Source organism: Crocodylus siamensis, chromosome 4 (assembly GCF_052110815.1).
Source record: "Crocodylus siamensis isolate JL-2025a chromosome 4, ASM5211081v1, whole genome shotgun sequence".
Taxonomy (NCBI): domain Eukaryota; kingdom Metazoa; phylum Chordata; order Crocodylia; family Crocodylidae; genus Crocodylus; species Crocodylus siamensis.
The window spans coordinates 114787168-114807143 of NC_143398.1; the positions used below are offsets into that span (position 1 = coordinate 114787168).

General features: G+C 47.4%; 1 protein-coding gene across 1 annotated transcript; it reads right to left on the reverse strand.

The window, feature by feature from the left end:
- Positions 1-984: 984 nt before the first annotated feature.
- HDHD5 (haloacid dehalogenase like hydrolase domain containing 5) lies at positions 985-14093 on the reverse strand. Its single transcript, XM_090043461.1, has 8 exons — positions 13866-14093; positions 12107-12307; positions 11669-11781; positions 8084-8177; positions 7550-7583; positions 7143-7317; positions 6602-6790; positions 985-6070 (listed from the first exon to the last, which is right to left on the reverse strand). The coding sequence occupies exons 1-8, from the start codon at positions 14034-14036 to the stop codon at positions 5707-5709; spliced, it is 1341 nt and encodes a 446-aa protein (XP_089899587.1). The 5' UTR covers positions 14037-14093; the 3' UTR covers positions 985-5706.
- Between the last annotated feature and the right edge of the window lie 5883 nt (positions 14094-19976).

Consider the following 19976-nt stretch of genomic DNA (forward strand, 5'->3'; position numbering starts at 1 on the left):
GAGCAATTCCTTCCACCTTCAATTGGGTGTTCTCCACACACCTACCAAACTGAACCCCATAGGCAATATAAGCATAGGAACACTAACGTAGGGGTTTTGACAGGCATGCCCAGAAGCAGATTCTTCTTGCGCCTACACACGATGTCCTATTTATAGTCTTGTCAGGCATCTGGTTCCACCCCCAATTAGTCATTTCAAGCGTAGCTGCTACAGACCGTCACCATCTTCCACAATAGCAGATTGCAACAATTATAGGGGCAGGCAGGAAAAGATAAACCTTGCACTTAAACTAATCTTTCCGACAGACTAGGTAGAAGACTCCATTCCAAGGCGCTGGGATGATAGTAATTCACTCATCTGACTACTCCTAAGATGAGCCACAGGACTTCTTGTATTGAACTGGAAGCAGAAATCAGTAAGTGTGCTTAAATTAGAGTATGTTCCTTAGAATATCCAGTCTTGACAAACTTCCAGTGACTGTTTAAAGGATCATGGAGTATTCAGCTACTCCATTGGTTAATTATCTTTCTTTTCTGTCTTATTTCTAGTCTGAATTAGTCTTGCCCTTAACTTCTAGCTATTGATTCTTGTTAGCTCTTTGCTACATTGAAGAGCCCAACTTACCAAGTTTGTTTCCTATATCAGTACTTATAGCCCAAACCAGTGTCTCTCTTCCCTTGTCCCACCCCACCACTTCCTCTTTGATGAGGCAAATGAACTGAGTCTTTCACAATAAGGCATGTCTTTCTAATCCTCTAATTCTTATGGCTCTTTTTTGGACCCTCTTAGACTTATCTACCTCCTTCATTTATGGACACTATGTTCCAAGCTAAGCACATCCTTCAAGCCAGCTCTGAGTTTTTTTTCTTAGGGTTTTTGGATAAAAAGCACAGCATGTTTAACTTGTTAACATTTAAGGTCTCTGAAAAGAGCAGGGCCAGACAGAAGTCAAAGGCTGCTAAAGAGTCCAGGGTGAAAATCATGAAACTTGTACACATTTTAAATTTTATTTCCACAAAAAAAGATTTTATATTCTTGGACAAATATGCTTGGTCTGAAGAGCAGCTCTGGAATTGGGTTAAGCTGAATACAAATGCTAAACTTTGTCATATCCCAAACTGATATCAGCTTGATCTGTTACAAAACATCCCATACCATGTAAAAGGGCTTCCGGTACACTGGGGAAAGAGAAACTCCAGCATTAGTGCTGGAAGTGGCTTTACTGCGGTTACATGCCCCCCCTGCACAGCCAGTCTTTCTGACTCGCTATGCCTAGGAAGAGGTGGCAGTTGAAGAGGAACACTCCCACATGCCCCACACCGCTTCAGGCACAACCACCCCACCTTGTCTGCTCGCCTGTCCCTTACTGTGTAAAAGGTGAGCTCTGCCTTGCTTACAAGATTTGAGTTCTGCCTGCTTGACTTGCTTTGAGGCTGATCTAAAATCTCTCAAAGCCAATAGATAGATGGTGCATATGCCAGGATCAGACCTTCACAGCATTACTGTCTGACAGGCACAGTACTTATGAGCACTAATTAAGGTCGCATCTACTGCTGAGTGATCAGACCACCCATAATGAAGGAAATTTGCTCCAAACCAGAATCCAAACTGTGGAAAGGGCTACCACCCAAGGGATACACGAGAAGTAGAGGATAGTGGCTAATCCCCACCCTGCCTTGCAGCTAATCATGCAAAGATTTCACTTCACTCCAGTGCTTGTGTATAGCTGGTAGAGGACCATTATTTTTGGTAGAACAAGATTCTGGCAAACTGCTGCTTAGAGAGGCCTTTAAAAAAAAAAAAAAAAAAAGGCCTGGAATTCATAACAGAGGCTAGGCACATCTACACAAGACACTTTACAGTGGAGTTCTTGGCATCTGCACATGTAGCTGTTAGGCTGCAGTAAACTGATTAACTCTACCATAGGTTAGTACTTGTAAACCTAAGTACTATCCTGCAGCAGTGTTATTTAGTGCACAGCAACACACGTGTAGATGGTGATAGGGCCAGCTGGGGCACAAGGGTGCTTCAGTGTAGGGGCTGCCCACTGGCTAGCCCTGCACTCAAACACCCTCATGCCTCAGCCAGCCCCTCCACAGTATGTCAGATCGGGTTGGATCAGCTCCAGGCTGGCAGGCTGACACCCAACACCCTGCCAACCAGGGCTGCTCCAGCCTAGTTAGGGTGCTGCGGTTCCAGGCATATGTGCAAACACAGTGACCGGGGCAGTAAACACCAGTATAAATTGTGCTGGAGTTTGTCATGCTAATTGCACATGTAAACGTGCCTGGTGATGGGTAACAAGGCCTTTTACCACCTGCCACTCCTGGTCACCCAGCCAACAGGCTACAGCTGATTAGAAGTGGTGTGATTGTTTCAGGGAAAGGTGCATGTGCATGTAGGGGTGGATGCTAAGAGAACAAAATTCTTTATTTTGTGGTTTGTTTGTTTTTTTGGGTGTCTCTTTTGGGGGGGGATGTTTTTTCCCCTTTTAACTCCTTTGCACTCCTTGGCAGGCATGCAGGCCTAGTATGACATGGCATTGTGCAACCCAACTTGACTGGAATACCAGCTCTGAGGGTTGAAAGGTCTCTTCCCTCCCTGCCCTACTCCCCAGACAAATGGGTAGATTGGAAAGGGAGGAATGGCTTTACAATTCCAAAGGTGCAGCAGACTTGCATAGCTCAACACACCAGCTCCTCCCTGGTACTTAGGAATGGAAAGGGACTACTGGCTCAGGCCACTTCCTGCAATGCAAGATTACTCCCTGCTAAATACAAATCCTAGATACTTCCTTACTCTGAGGGAGGGTGTTAGGAGGGAATTATGATGCAGACTGATGCTATCTCCTACCTACTGAACTTTCCCATCTCCTTCTATGAAAGCCACTACAAAGAAAGTACTCAGTCAGATGCTGGAACTTGAGCTAACGTATTCCAGCCATACACTTTCCTCTGGACAGCACCACAAGCTTGACAGAGTTACTCGGCCAAATACGCTTCCTGCAAGAGACAAAGATGTGTGTGTCAAAGTAACAGAACCATACTACCAGCTATCACCAGTAACAGAGCCCCAAACACATAACCAAAGCTTTTGGAAGATTAATAGATGATTACTTATCTGCACACTTAGTTTCTACCTGCCTTTGAAATCTGGCCCAGAATGCCCAGTGGAAGAAGTGACCTGAGCTTATCTAGGATTTGAACAGAGGCTGCTGTTCATGTGAAAATTAGCCACTTTTGTTGGCAATCTCTGCAGATAAATGTCAACCATCTTGATAGGGGCTGAGGGACAAGTTAAGACATAGGAATTAAGAAACAGGAGAGAGACCCCTGTAGTGCTAGGCTGATACACTGCATGCAAAGGAAAGAGTAATTCAAGACTTGGCTCCAACCCATGGAACAGAATATTGCTCTTTTGTGCCAAGTCCAATTCCACCAAAGCTCATCATTCATAAACAAGACATGGGTCTCTACAGCCTGGAGAAAACCAGGGTAACAAGTTCCCTAAGCAATCCAGGGAACTCTGAACTAAGCATAGCTTCCTGCATACTACCTTGGCACCCCTAAATGATACTTGTCCCACTAAGACTTCAGGAAGAACAAGCCTGGGCCAGAACAAGGGAAAGCAAGAGATAAGCTCCTCCACATTGCAGTTCTCACAGGACTGCACAGCAGGAGCTGGAGCTTGGCTTTGTGTTAAAGCTTTACCAGGAAAGATGAGACTTCTTGTCTCTGTCACCTAACAGAACATGCAAACCCCTTCCAGTGCCTAGAATCCAATCCTTGCCCTTAGTGTGTCAAGTGAGAGGAAAGAGCCTGGTTCTCAATACAACCTTCCTAGGCAACCTTCCTGAAGTCAAAGAAAGTGCAGGCAGGAAGTCTGCAAACACTTTATCTGGGATTTGAATAGAGATCAAAGTGGACTCCCCCTCCCGCCTCCCTGCAGTTAAATTGTATGCCCGCCCACGTGCCCAGCGAAGGCTGTATCTGACTTTAGGGCCCACTTCTTCTCTTGGGCACATGTTAGTGGGAGCTAGGAGTAACCCAACTAGCACATGATGAATTGTTGTGACATAAAATCTAGCAACAAGTCATTTGGGTGGTTCCAAGACCCAAGATGGCTTCTGGTTTTTACCAGAGGTGGACTGCAGATCTGCAGTCCTAAGAGCAATCCTTTGCCTAATCTAATATCTCTATTTCCTGTTTAAGTTTCACCTGGGGGGAATTTTCACAGTTAGATTCCTCGATTTTTGAGAGAAGACCTTAATGCCTGCCTCTGTCAGTCCCCTCCCCCTCATCACAGCCAGGGCTAAAGAACTGAAGCTTTCCAGTTCTGCAAAACCTGGGAAGGGTGCTGAGGCAGTGAGCTCTTGGCTGCTACAGCCAAACCAAGAATAGCGCTGACTGTTCTGGAGAGCCTTTTGGAAAGAGGATTGGATTTAAGGTTATTGCTGAGGATCAAATAGACAAGGGGAGTGGGGGGGAAGATTAGAAGGAAGACTTCTTTAGTTCTTTAGTTAAAAGACCCAGAAACCAAGATGAGGACAGTCTACTGTTCCTGGCTTTATGGTCCTTGCACTGCCTTCACCCTCACGCTTCCACGTGAAAAGAGCAGAAATCGATTCCCCTCTCAGTCAGTATAGCAGGGGAAGAAGAGGTAGACACCCCAATTCCTAAGGATGCCATTTTAGAAGCAGTGCTACTTGGGGGAGGGAGGGCACCGACCCTCTGACAGATAGCCAGGAGATCCATTCCTGTGTCTTTGCTCAACCTCGGTACCACTTCAGAGCCCAACACTACAGCAGAGATGCAATGTTCTTGTCCCTCACAGTTTATAAGCTGAAGCTACTTCCAATGCTGCTACAAAGCAAGGCTGTCGGCCCTTGGGGCTGGCAGCCAGCTGAAGAGGCGTTTTCAGACAGAATTAAAGGAAGGAATAACACCGTTCTTGGCACTGCACAAAGTCACTGTGGTTATACAGGTTTTCCTGTGAGGAGACCTGCTACAGCTTCTGTTGCTGGAGAGCCACAGAATGAAACTGAGGATGCCATGATACAACATTGCAGCTCCATGAGGGACTCAGCATATGGCCACTGAGATCCTATGTGCTATTTCCAGATAAAGGCTGCATGTGTTAAGTCTCTGAACAAAGAAGGCTACTTAACATCCACTGGCACATTTTGAGGACAGTGGTAACAAATGGCTAAATTCTGCCCTGAGCAGAGGACTGGCAGTGTGTACCAGGCACCATGAAGGACCCAATCAAGCTTCTGAGCAGGGTATGTCTCATGCACTAGCCAATACTCTTCTGCACAGGGGAGGAAGCACTTCACCATAAAATGTGTGGCATGGATGAGGGTCCTCACCTTAGATGCATAGAAGAGAAGGAAGAGGGTTCAAGTAACTACAATTCCACAGACACAGGGGCTGTGATGGTCCAGCTAGATGGACCCTGCCCACGTGAGGGTCAAGTCCGCTGCAACAACAACAGCAATTTAAATATAGCTCTGCAAGGGTTTGGAACCCTGCTAGCAGCTATTAGGACTGCAAAATAATTGACAACACAAGGGAATGTTTGACATCAAGCCCACAGGGACCTGGGAACTTTCTTGAGCTCTGCTAGAAGATCTCCCAGTTTCTTCCCCTTTCCCTTCTGCTCCGGTGCTAAACTGATGATCAGATTTCTGCCATGCCTGCTTCACTCCTAACTCCAGCTCTCCTTCTCCAAAGCAAGTTTCACTGCTTCATTCACATCCTGCACCACATAAGAGGGTTCCACCAAGCTGGGATCAAAGCAGAAGTCCCGGTGCCCATGGAACACTGTGTCCCTCACACACACATTTGAAACAGGGGGCATGTCTCTGTGATGACGGTAGACCCCAGTGCAGACCAGAATAGACTCGCAGCTCTCCATCAAGACATTACTATCATTCCCAAGGTTGAAGTCCTTCTGAGGACCTGCTGCCACCACGCTCCCCCGCACTCCAGCTTGGGCCTGGGTCTGGCGTGCAGCTTTGAGGTAGCTGTTGTAGAGATTTGCACCATAGATGTCCGACATAGGATTATCCCTGTGCAAGGCAAATCAGAGGAGAGGGAAACTGAAGGTATTACATGCTTCGTATGGGAGTGGACAGACTAAGATTGTACTAGCACAAAGTGCACATGTCTAGGAGCTTGTACAGAACTACCAGAATCAAACCAGTGGTCTATCCAATGCAGCATCCCCACTGTGTAGGTCAAAGGAGGAAACCCCCGAGCACCAAGCTGCATCTGGCCAATTGCAAAGTGTTCCTCTTTGTCCCCCTTTATGCACCCAAAGCTTGATTAGCTTTGTCTAACATGCCTGGCTTATTTGTCTAATGCTGACTTAATGCTGCTATACTGATTTAAATCCAGCCACACTATGTAAATGGCAATGACTTTCCCAGGATGACCATGCCATTTTCTGTCATGGATGTGCATGAAGCAGGGAAATAGTGATCCTTAAAATTAATGAAAAAATCAGAGCAGCAATTAGAATGGGAAGTTCCAGAGGTGCTTCAGGGACTCCAGGGTTTTTCTGATTTTTAAATAAACAAGCAAAAAAAATAGTCTCTTACCCAACAGCATAGAGCCTGCGGATGGGAGACTCCCACCCCTGCTTCTCTGCCTGCTGCTTGATCAGATACTCAGCATAGTGGTAGGTGACAATGCTGGGTTTGCCAATCAGGGCTTCATACTTCAGCTCCCTTCCAGTCACTTTCCTGTAGATGTTCTCCAGGCACAAAAGAAATGTGCCATGGCCAAACCTGCCCAAGAAAAGATCATCATTTCTATTACTCTACCCTCCATCACATGGCATAAAAATTTTATTATGGAATATGTATGACCATGATTGACTTGGCAGCAGCACCAGAGAATATATGCATATTGAGACACCAGAACAAGAATTTGTATTTGTCAACTTCTAAAGTAATTTCAAGGCTCATTCCAGTGACAGTGCTATCCACTCAGCTATCCTACATCTCGGTATTGCCAAAACCAAGGAAAAGGCCTCCTAGTCATATTGGAAAAGATGTAGGTCAGGTCCCAAAGAAAGACTACTAACAGGAGAGCCACACAGGGTAGGCTAAAATGACTCGAACAAAATATGCTTTTCACCTGGGCATCTTGGCTTCTGCCATCCACAGGAGGTCCATGTTACAGGCAAGGACAGGTATATGGGGGTATGGCACGGCACTCAGTTCTGCCCCAGGGTTCCCATTGCTCAGGAGGACATCAATAATCAGCTGCAAGTTCGTCTCCCATCGGACTGGCTCCCCAAACAGAATCACCCCTGGGATGTTTGGAAGAGACATGGAAAATACTAGTTGCCCAGCTACTGAACAAACAGCAAAAACATGCTCTCCATCACCACATATTACTTTTAGAAAGTGAGACACAAACACGGTATACCATCTTGTCCAAATGAGCTGCCTTGGTATTCCAGTACTAAGAGGCTGTCCCAGCTGGATTGCCTACACAGTGAACAGAAATAGCAACCCCCACACAAATGAAGACTCACTTACCTTCTATGGTAGGGAAGTCTGTAGTTGGAGGAGGCTGCCAGAAAACAAGGAGGGCTAGATTAGTAATCTAAAACTAATCCCTTTGACAAACTGCTTCCTTCTGGATTGACATGAAGGGTTAATAAAGGGGCAGGCCAAGGCTCGCCAAGCAAGGAGTGTATTTCTTACTTTTCCTCAGATACATGCACAAGACTTGCTGAAAATCAGGCCTCTGAGAGCACAAAATTGCTAGTTACTGTTAAATCCCAGCTGCAGTCACTGTAAGGCATAGTGAAGAAATGCACATGAGACTAGGGGAAAGAAGAGGTTGAAAGCTTCTGTAGCTCTAGGCTCTTCCAGCAGCATTCACAATAGAGAATAGCACAGGGGTGCCAGCTGCCAGAACACTTGGTCACAATCTCCATCTTCCCCAGCAGGAGTCCCCCATGAATGGTGCAGGAAGGCTAGCTCGCAGCTATTTTACCCAAAACTGTAATGTAACATGTCAGTGTTACCACCCCAGATCACCCTCTCTCTCAACTAACTGATACTTACCAGCTTCTTTGGCCTACGGCTTTGATCTACCATGTCCAGCAAGGGGTATGCTTTCCTCAGTGCCTCTATGGTGATCACATTCTGGAATCCCAGGCTATTTCAGGCAGTCAAGGAAATAGAGGTGTCTTTTTACAGATGAAAGGGATGATTCAGAGCAAATACCCAAGGGAGTTATGAGCATAGGCCCAGTGACTTTTAGTGGGACTTATGATTTCTGACTTGGTACCAGGCATGTCCATACTTGCATTAATGCACCTTTTCTAATGCATGTTTATTTAGTACCTCCAATAATGGAGTGATAAAACACTTCAGAATACCATAAATGTATGCCCTGTAGTTTGTAAAATCCCAAGGCAAGAGAGAGAGAATCAGAATCCTGCATCTCAGATGCAAAAGCTGGAGATCTGCAAATTCAGACCTCCTGCTTAGCCCAGCCCCTGATGCCAGCCCACATTTCTTTATCAGTCCTTCATCGCCCAGTGGGCTTAGAGCAGAGGTGGGCAAAATACGGCCCATGGGCTGCTTCCAGCCCGCCAGGCCATTCTATCCAGCCCACAGGGCCCCTAAAAAAGGTAGACAATTAATATGCATCTGCTCCTGGCTGCCTGTCAAAGATGACAGAAGCAAGGGGCAGTAGGACCCAAGGGAAGCCAACAGCCAGACCCAGCAGCAAAGCCCCCTTAGCCCTGCCCCACCCCTCCTCCCAGCTCCCCACATCAGAAGACTCTGCCCAGCAGAAGCTTCTGGCTAGGGACTGTGAAGCTGTTTCCGTCTCTCTCCATCACAGAGGGAAATGCAGATAAGACGGGGGTGGGGCGGCAGGGGAGGACCACAGGCAATAGCCCCAGGGGCTGGCCAGGCCAGCTCTGCCAAGTCCTGTGGTCGCAGCCATGCAGCCAGGAACCACATGGTACTGGAGCACCGTGGCAGTGGGCAAGAAAGCGGTGAAAGAAGCAGCAGGTGGGGAGGCATAGCAGCAAACAGGCGCACAGAAGCACAATGACAGCTGGGAAGGAGCTCAGGGCCTACACTGGTATCCTGGGGTCAGCACCAGTGGGGGCCCGGGGCGGGGTGGCAGGAGCACAGGGCCTGGGCTGGCAGGGTCCTATGGAGCCACACTGGGCTATGCCAGCATGGAGAGGGAGGAGCCAGGTCAGCTCCATAGAGCCCCTGCCAGCCCAGGCCCCATACTCCTGCCAACCTGCTCTGGGCCCTGCCAGTGCTCGCCCCAGGACACCAGCACAGGTGCTGTGCTCCCATGTAGCTATCACTGCGTTCCTGCACACCTGCTCACCACCACTGCCCCCTGCCTGTAGCTGACATTTCCCTGCTTTTCTGTCCACCCACCACTCCAACACCATGTGCTGCATTGTTGGACTGGACTGCAGAAGCACAGGGCCCATGCCAGTACTCCAGGCCCAGGAACAGGAAGGGGGTGTGCGTGTATGTGCATGCACATCTGTGCAATGATTGGGAGGAAGGACAGACAGAGACAAAGAGAGCAGTGAGGGAGGGAGGGAGTGAGTGAGTGAGTGAGTGAGTGTGTGTGTGTGTGTGTTTGCGATGAGTCCCACACACACCCCCTTGCATTGCCATACGTGCAGAGCCTCACACCCACACCCTCACACGTCCCAGCCATCCCCATGCCCACCCACACCGCACATATCCACACACATACACCCACATGCTCCCCTCACTCCACACCCCCACAAGGTCTCCCACACACCCACACCCTCCCCCACACACTCACAGCTCCCCACAAATCTATACCCACCTCTATGTACACTATACAAACACACATAAATCAGGACAAAAATATATTTTTTAAATCAAATTAATTAATGTTGTAGATGTTCAATTTTTAGAATACAATTTGGTATTTTTCTAGTACCGAGATGGAAAAATCCCTTGCTGAAAGGAGTACTTCCGGGGGCAAGGGGAAGGACTTCTGGTGGCAAAAGTCAGGGATTAGGGGGCAGGACTTCTGGTCACAAGATGGCAACTGGGGGTGGGGCACTTGCCAAGGGACAAGGGTACCCACGCGGCCCTCAACAGCTTGGCAAAACTTGGTAAGTGGCCTTCCAACCAAAATAATTGCCCACCCCTGGCCTAGAGGCTGAAGGAAGAGATCTGGGCAACTATATCAGCACAAGTCTACCCAGAATCAGTGAGAATGATACAAATACAGCAGCACCGGAATAGCAGGACTGATATGCGTCTGATCAGAGCAGATAGCTCTCACGACAAATGTTCAGGTGTGGGTTCTAGAACTGGAGCAGCACTGGTTAGTTCAGGAAAGATTTGAGACGTGCATTAGTAGAGAAGAGGGAACTTGGGACCATTTTAGTAGAGGACAAATAGAGGGCAGGAGCAAGATGTGCAGTGACATGGCTTTATGCAGGTAGATTTCAAACCATGTACCCACAGCATGGCTGCCACTTCTGACATGGACTCCTTTCTGGCCAGTGGCAGAGATCTAGGAATTTTGTCCCTAATACAGCAAAGCAGAGGCAGGAGTGTGGCAGATGTAGAGCTTGTCACATCTCTTGACTGTTGTTATTCAATTTCCCTGTTCAGTGTGTGTTACTCGCCTGATAATACAAAAGCAAATCAAAGGAGATTGTGAAGGGCTTGTTAAACAGCCAGGCATGGAAGGGCAGAACAATGACATAGATAAGACCGCCACAGGCAGGCAGCCCCCAAGAAAACTAAACTTAAAATAGCTGGCTCCAACCAAACTACAATGGGGTTCTTTCCAGAAAAGGGGCAGGATTTGGGTGAGCTGGGGGAGGCTACCCAAGGTTTCCTAGTGAAACAGTCTGACTAGCTAGGATGGCTGGCTTAGGACGGAGTAACCACAAGCAGCATAAGCAGCTTTTCCCAGCACAGAGATAGGGAATAAGCCTAAGCTATGGATAGGATGGAAAAGCTTATGTAAAGTAACATGCATGGGGCTCTTAACCCTTGGCCCTGTCTGCTCTGTGTCTTTAGGTGAAAAACAAAATGGTTCTTTGTTCTGTGGCTGTTATGACACTTTGAAGAGACCCCTCAGTGAGGTCCACCTCAAGTCACGTGAGGTACTGGTAGGCAGTCCATTGGGTAACTGTCCCTGCAGCCTGTTGTCTAAGTTGATAATATGAGCTTCCCAACCCAGGGGAGGTAAAAGCCCCTGGCCTGACACTAGTGAGGGTGCACTTGGTGAGATCCTGAAAAGGTGGAGCAGTGCAGCTAGCCCAGTAATAGGGATGTGAAGTCTGGACTGTAACCAACCCAGTCAGAACAAGGAGCAAAACAGGGACCAAAGAAAACAACTAGGCCACAGGGTTGGATGCAAAGGACAGACAACACAGGCCAATGTTTCAGCTCTTCCATAACAGCCTGTGCCCTGCCCTTCCCTTCTCCCTCCCTGCAGATGACCTCAGGATAAGTAAGCCCCGACTTCTTTCTGCTCCCCAGCCTTCCTGCTGGTTGTCAAAGTAAGTGCTGCTGCTAAAACTGCTCTCCATGTGAGGTCAGAACAGCCTAGATTACCTGAAAAGCTTTTACAGGAAGATCTAGTGGCCCTGCCCTCTGATCAAAGGATACTTCCTGGCATTCTCCTCAACTGGTCCCTGCCCAGACACCAGCACGCACTTCTCATGGAACTGACGGAAGAGTCGCAGGGGGCTGTGGGACAGGATGATCTGCTCTGGAGATATCTGTGGGAGAAAGAGAGGACCATAGATAGCATGAGGAGGGTGGAGCATCACCCCCTCCCCACACAGCTCCAAGGACTTTTCCCCTCACAAAAAATTGAAGGATCCCCACTGAGGCTGCCCCAGTCCCAACTGTGGAAGCCCATAACCTCAGGCGAAGTTACAGCTGCACAGAGGAGAGGGACTTCAAACAACACACAAACCTGCAAACAGGTGATAGTGCCTTGGCCTCAAAGTGTCCTCTGCTCTACAAGCAAGGATTTCCCTCCACCAGTGTTGTGTCCCGTGTAATCTTAACATACTATGCCTTCCCCATTGGGTGCTGTACCTCCAATCCCAGGGCACTGGACAGTTCTTGGGCCTTGGCATGCCGAAAGCAATTCCCAGCATTGGTCACAAATACAGCAGGCACACAGAGCTGACCGTTGGAGTCTGTCAGCTTCTGGAAGGCTTCCTGGGCAGCAGGTATGGCATGGCGGCCACGCACCAGCACTCCATCAATATCAAACAGGAACCCAAAGGTTGGAGTCTGCAACACAAACAGGTGCAGAGGAGGGACAAGCATGAAAACCTGTGATAGGAACAAGTGCTCCTAAGGAAAACACAGGGAGGCAGGGGGTCAAAATGAAAATGAGGGGTGTTATTTCCCTCAGATCACACGCAAGGAGTCTGTTAGTCTTTTTCCCTCTCCTCCCTTGGAAAGAAAAAAGGCCAAGACACGCAAGTGAAGGAAGACAGTGTAGTAAAGTTAACAAAGCACTGGGCTTTCTTCCTTGCCTGGCCACAGAGCCCTAGTCAGCAGCTGACCACTGTGCTCCTGTTTCCTTTCCTGTAAGTTAGATCTAATATGGCTTATTATAGTGAGCACTTAGAGGTTTCTGGATAAGTAGCTCTGTGAGTGATTTGTGGTGTTGACAGAGATGGCGTGAACCTATAATCCAAATCTACATCTGTGATTTTTTTCCCCCCTTTTTCGAAGTCAGGGTGAGGGATTGGATCCCATTTGTGTTGTTCTAATTCATCTTAGGTTTTTGCATAACACACTAGATTGAAGCAAATCTATTTGCACTGCACCCTGGCACGCTATAAAATCCCCAGCCTCTGCCAGGCCCTCACCCCTAAGCATGTGTCCTATTGCCAGCATTAGGGATAAGAACAGCAAAAAACAGTTTGGGGCTCTTTTATGTGGAGCATAGTGTCACAGTTCAGTAAGCAGTCCCTACATCCACTGCCGATTTCATTGCTGGGGGTCTCCCACAGGAGTCAGGAAAAAGAAATCAATGAAAATTACTGCTGTCAACCCAGTCCCAGGGGAACTTCACAGCTGTGAAGTGACCCAGTACGCAATCTGGGCACAGGCAGCTGCTCCAGCCCTCTGTGCTATTAACAGACAGCACACAGAGGCTGCAGGGTAGTAATATCCAGATGTCCTTGGATAGCAACCACAGCAGAGCAGTGAGGGGCACTTTAACAAAGGTCATTCTCTCTGAAGTGAATGTATGCACGTCGGGAGAGGCAGGCCACATGCACATGTTAGAGCAGCCTTTCTGCCTTTTCCCTTTAGGACAGTATTTCTCAAATTGGGGTACACAGAAAAAGGTAAGGCGAGTTGACAGAGGCATAAGATCTGTATACCAAAACTGTTTCTCAGTTTGAGTGAGACAAGAAAGTAGAGGCATTAACTCCAGCAAGTTTAATGCGAAGTGCTGGGCTGCCCAGAGCAAGTTCTGCTGCAGTGCTTTGCACCTGTAGGTGAGTTTCCCTACCCCATGCAACAAAGGAGGCATTGACAGCTCCAGCACTACACAGGGAGTCCCTGGCCCAGGCAGGAAGTTAAAGCAGGAACTATGACTCTGTGACACAGCCCTAGATCCCCTCTGCACCCTATGAAGTTTCACCCCTGGTGCTTTGCCCACCAGCTGGGACCCTGTAAAACCCAAGTCAGTTTGGCTCTTTACTGGGGACAGGCCTCTTTCTTACAGCAGGCTCCTAGCAGATCAATCCCAGCTAAAAAATATTCCCTGGAAATCAACCCCAACCCTAGACTCTGATATGCCCTCCCCATCGAGGAGAGCTAGGGCACTCACCTGACTTATGCCAGGGGGTCTCCCTGCAAAACCTCTGCTGCTGCTGCTGCTGCTGCTCCAAAGTGGGGCCCAAAGCCCCCCCGCCCCGGGGGGAATGATGCTCCTCTGTGCCCCGGGCAACCATTTCCTCCAGGCTCCTTTGCTCACAGTGACAAAACAGCACAGAGCCATCCCCTGCTGCTCCCGGGAAATAAGGCAGCAGCCCTGCCCCCTCCCCACTGCTTCCAGCCTGCCAATGAAGTCAGAGGACATTGATCACGTGCAAGAGCCAACCCTTTTCTCCCTGGGTGGGGAAGGACAATACAGGTCCCAGAGTCCAGTGGCTTTGCGCTGCCAGAAAAGCACCCTGGTACCTGTAGTCCTACTTCCCTGCAGCACTACATCTCCCAGAATGCAAAACTACACCCAGGGGCGTCGCTTCTCAATGTGTGGTGGGTATTGTAGTTTACACGGGCCAGGTGCTCCCGTAAAGCCCGGTTGTGTGCTTCTATTGCAAGGGTAAACAGTAACATGGCCCACAAGTCCAGGGATGTCACAGATGTAACTTGCCCCTTCACTCAGGCTGACAGGAGGCTGTGAGCCTTCCAGAGGCTAAAAGAAACCAGAGCGCCCCAAGGGGTGACCAGGTCGAATGGTCATAAACTACTACAAGACCTTTTCAGGCTGGACATAAGGAAGAATTTCTTTACTGTCCAAGCCCCCAGGGTCTGGAACAGCCTGCCATCGGAGGTGGTTCAAGCACCTACGTTGAACACCTTCAAGAGCAAATTAGATGCTTATCTTGCTGGGATCCTATGACCCCAGCTGACTTCCTGCCCTTCGGATGGGGAGCTGGGCTCGATGATCTTCCGAGGTCCCTTCCAGCCCTAATGTCTATGAAAATCTATGCAATCAGAATTCATGGTAGAGGTGATATCTTTTGTTAGACCAACTAGATTTTTTTGCAAAAAACAATTCTTTAATTTTGGGCACAAGCATCTTCAGGCATAGGAGAAAAGATTGTAAAAGTTCTCTTGGGTTGTAATGAAAGTTCATATTTCATAGGAGAGTTGAAGGTGTGGTAAAATCTCCTGTTTAGAACAGTTCATTTTATATGCAGATGAGGCTCAGAGAAAAGTTGGAATGGTCTGTTTACCTCCAAGTTGTTTGGTGGTAAGCAGGATGTAGTCCTATTTCCTTATGGTTATGGTTTTTCCTGAGGCTAATGCACCCAGCCCCACAGACTTGCAAAGCATCACTGAGTCACGTAGCAGCCCGTGCACGTGGGACCAGGGAGGGGTTCTGGCCTAAAATAACTTATTGGAATGTCAGGGAAACCTGCTGAAATTGTTGCCTGAGCAAAGCAGGGCTTTGCATAACAACACCATTTTTCTCTTTGTCTGTGATATGGCAACTTTTGAGTGCTGCATCAAATCTATGCCACAATTTAAGGTCTGTTCTAGGCAGCATCTTTTCAACTGGGTAGAAATAAGAAATGCAGAAGAGAGAAAATGGGGGGGGATATCAGGTGCTCTGAGCATCTAGTAAATAAAGCTAGGTGCTTCAACCAGCTTCATAACAGTGTAGAGATCAAATATCCAGTTGATAGTAGTCTTTAACACATTTTGGCATAAAAATATCCCCCTATTCTCCCAGCAGATTTAATCCACAAGCCTAACACACAATTGCTGACAGGGATGAACAGTGGGAGAACCTGGTCTAGAGGTGACTGACAATGTCATGACAGTGAGGTGAGAGAGAACATGCAATGGAGAGGCTGGGAATGGGGACTACACAGAATCCCTGCCATCCTGCCATGATGGTAAATAAGCAGAGACTGACTGGAGTACGCAGTCCCCCTGAGATGGTGTGTGAAGGTGGGAACATGGTATGGGTGAAGGGAACAGGGAAGATGCACAGATTTCTGGCATGTGGCAGAATGGGAACTGGAGTGTACACAGAGCCACTAGGCAAGACAGGAGAGTTGCAAGGAGTTCTTGGACAAGGAGGCAATATAGGAGGGCACACAGGGAGCCTGTGAGGAAGGGTGGGGATATGCAAGAATGCAAAAAGCTGATGGTCTCTACAGGAAGGTCACCCTCCAGAACAAGAGCCTGTGTGGCTGTCCAGTGAAGAGTAAATTTTGCTCCCATCCCCAAGGCTGAGGGCACATACAGGCTTTAGGACTGGGTTGGTGCCACTCTTTAAAAAAGGCAAAATGACCTAGAGAACTACAGACCAGTTCACATCACCTCAATACCTAGAAAGTTACTGGAGTGTGTCATAAGGTAGGCCATTTGCAAGCATCTGGAGGAGGAAAGGCTGATCACAAGCAGCCAGCATGGATTTACTAAGAACAAATCATGTCAGACAAACTTGATCTCCTTCTTCGACAAAGTACCTGAATGGATGAAGGGAATGCTGTGGATATTGTGTATCTGGACTACAGAAAGCCTTTTGACAAGGTCCTGCATGACGTGCTCATAAGCAAATTGGAGGAATGTGGGCCGGATAAAACTACTATAAAGTAGATAAACAACTGGCTCAATAGCTGCAAGTAAAGGGTGCTTATTAACCAGTCCATGTCAGAACAGCAGGAGGTTTTGTATGGGGGCCAACAGGGGTCTGTCCTGGGCCCACTACTGTTCAATGTGTTTATTAATTATTTGGATCCTGGCATGGAAAGCTTTTTGAGCAAAGCTGCAGATAACATAAAACCAGGAAGGACTGTGAACACATGGGAGGATGTGAATGAAATTCACAAGGCTCTTCACAGATTGGAAAGATGGGTTGAAGCTAACAGGATGAAGTTCAGTGAGGACAAATACATGGTGCTACACCTCAGGAAGAAGAATAAAAAATACAGATACAAAATGGGTGATACCAAGCTGGATGGCAGCACTATGGGGAAGGATCTAGGAGTCCTGGTAGATCACAGAGGCAATATAAATCTGCAGTGTGATGCAGCTGTTCAAAAAGCAGATATGGTTTTGGGATGTATCTATAAAAGCATTAGGCACAAGATGCAGGTGATAGTGGTTAGGCCTCATCTAGAGTATTGTGCACAGTTTGGGGTCCACATTTTAAAAAGGACATGGAGAAGGTGGAGAGGGTCCAGAGGTGGGCAATAAAGATCATAAAGGGCTTAGAAAGTAAGTCATATGAAGAGAGGCTGAAGGAGCTAAGTGTGTTCAGTTTGCAGAAAAGGCACTCAAGAGAGGACATGATAGCAGTCTTCAAATATCTGAAGGGCTGCCATAAAGAAGAGAGAAAACACATTTTCTGTCTTGCTGCAGAAAATAGGATGCAGACCAATGGCTTCAGGTTGCAGCAAAGTAGATTTAGATTGGATATCAGGAAGCCTGAGGAGGGAGGGCTACACCCTGCGCTGCTTCACTGTGCCACAGCTGGACCCGGGCCAGACTGCAAAATGTGCGGACTCCTGTGGCAGGTTAGGGTGTTACGTTTTGCATTGTGTCAGCATTGATGGTAACTTTACAGTGAGTTTAGATTATGGACTGGGATGCTTTAGACAGGGGTGATCCTACCTCAGGCAGGTAGTTGGACGAAATGGAGGTCCCTTCCAGCCCTACTTCTCTGGTTCTATGATCATTTTGCCCATCTAATACAAAGGCTCATTTTTAAGTCTATGCATATCCATGATAAAAGACAGGATAATACTTGATGTTCAAGGGACCATTTTGCACCACAATCTAAGGGCAAGCCGGCTGTGACCTATACTATGCACACCAGAGGGCTCCCACCACCCATAGACTTCCTCCTGTATTTCATGGATGCCAGGAATTCAAACCTGTTGTTATTCCAGTCAGCCAGCAGGTGTCACTATTGTACCATGAGTATGCATATCCAATCCCTGACATACTAATAAAGTTATAGAAATCAGAACCCATGGAATTCAAGAAATTAGCACAATGTTCTGACTAACATAGAAAATACCCACCTGTATCCATTTTTTTGGACTGAGGTCTTTGAGTCCCTCATGGAGGCAGATACAATTCCTATTTAAGTTACCAAGTTTGGAGGCACCTTTTCTTTTCAAAATACAGTCCTGGTGCCCTTACGTTAAAGGAGCATGTAATTGGGTGCCTACATTCTGCAGCATCTCCTGCCCATAAATCACGACAGTAACCGAGAATGTGATGGGCAGCAATGACTCTCTGCTGAGGTTCCTAAGGCTGAAGTAAGCTAGAACCTTGCATGTTTAGAGCTGGGAGACTGATGCTGGAGCCAGGTTCTAGGATCGGGATGACTTTAATAGCATGACTAATTCTGCATGGCTAATGTTAACTTCAGCTGCTTTTGCCATGGATGGGGAAATACTGTCTCCTGCAGAGTGACTCCATCTGAAGAAGCTCCCACAATTTACATATGTGCTCCCGTAAAGCTGGTTAAAGGACTATATAAGTTAGAGTAACTCCCTTTAACTCCAATAGGTGCTCTTTGTTTTCTTTGCTATGGCAATTGGGCCTTAATCCTCCTTCTCTACGTGCCTAACTGGCTTCTAGTCTACAAAACCCCATCCAAACTGCCTCGAAAAGGCTTCAGTTCCCCTTACCTCTGCCACCTCATGGAGACAACAGACCCTTCTCTTCCTGCTTCACCCTTCACCGCGTGGCCACCAGGCCACTCTCATTTTTTCCTGCTTTACTCCCAGTACCATGCAGCATTTAAACCCAGGTTTTTTCCTTTCAGGGCTAGCTTGAGGCATATACAACACAGGCAACTGTTCAAGCTGCTGCTCTTTGTGTTCCCACGTAAAGTTTGCAGCATAAAGTATTATCCTACGGCAGAAGCACACAGACAAGTAACACACATACTATTTCTATTAGCCCCTCTCCCCACCACCCTCCACTGGGCCTGTGGCATCTGCAACACAGATAGCAGCCCTCATATTTGCAGTCCAATTTCTTACACACAAGCTCTTATGGTGGGAGTCCCCAACAAACTGCTTCTCACATTCTTGCTTTCCTGTCCTGCATAGCCCAACATCTCTGATACAACTCAGTCTGTTATCTTTTTGATCTAAAGATGGGCAAGTGAAAGGGAAAGAAAACACAGTAAATTGTATTTCATATGGGAAAGGCACAGCTCAGACCTTTACTTATCTGCTTATTAGAAGAGAGAAAAGACTTGATTGTTGTTACTGCTACTGGAACAACTGGAAAGCTATAAAAAGAAGAGTGACTGTAGTTAGCCAACTAGGCTTTGCAGGGCTAAGTGTCTAATTGTTTATTCCCTGTCTACAGGACTGTCTCCAAAGAGCAGGTCTTTCCCTATAGGTTACTAAAGTGACCAACAGGGGAGGATTTTCCCTTTGGGGAGGCACTTGGTCTTGACATCTCTCCAACACTAAGAGTTCAGTGGTGATCATTAAAGTGAGGCATTGCCTGGATCTGGAATTCACTTTGGCCCTGTTGTTGAGATCATGACCAACATGAAGTTTAGACCCAAAGACTCGTTTGGGTCCATCACTTCAGCTGCTGTCTGGGCTGTGCCTGATTGCTGTATAGAGCACTGATAAGGTGGTTCCTCAATTTTGCTGAGACACCGAAGCACAGCTTATATCAGACTAAGCTGTATGCTTTGTAGAACAGAGTGGATTAGTCACCTGGAGTCCCTTGGGTATGAGATTCATTTGCTTCCATCTGGTCAGGAAGAAGTTACCTGAACATACCTGAGCAAGTTTCTTGTGTAGATTTATTGTAGTCCATTTCATTTGGCTGAGTGTGGTGCCCTCCATGAGCAGAAACACATAGATAGCCATGTTAAGTCAAGTAGAAGGCAAGGTAAATTTGCAACTTATAAACTATCAAAAGTGTGTGTGTGTGTGTGTGTGTGTGTGTGTGTGTGTGTGTACGACAAATTTTTGTGAGCTGAGGCTCACAAGTGCTAAAGTGTAGCAGAGTACCTGCATAGTGTTACCATTAGGTAATATCTGTGTGATGATGTGAAAAAATCCTCAGTGAGACTATGAGATTTCCTGCTTTAGGAATGAGATTCTGACAGGTGCAAAGTACCTCTTACTCCCCTGGAACAGCTGAGGAATGATCCTTTAGTAAAGTGGTATTTTGAGACAGAGAAAAAAAATCACAACCAAAACAGGTTTAGAGA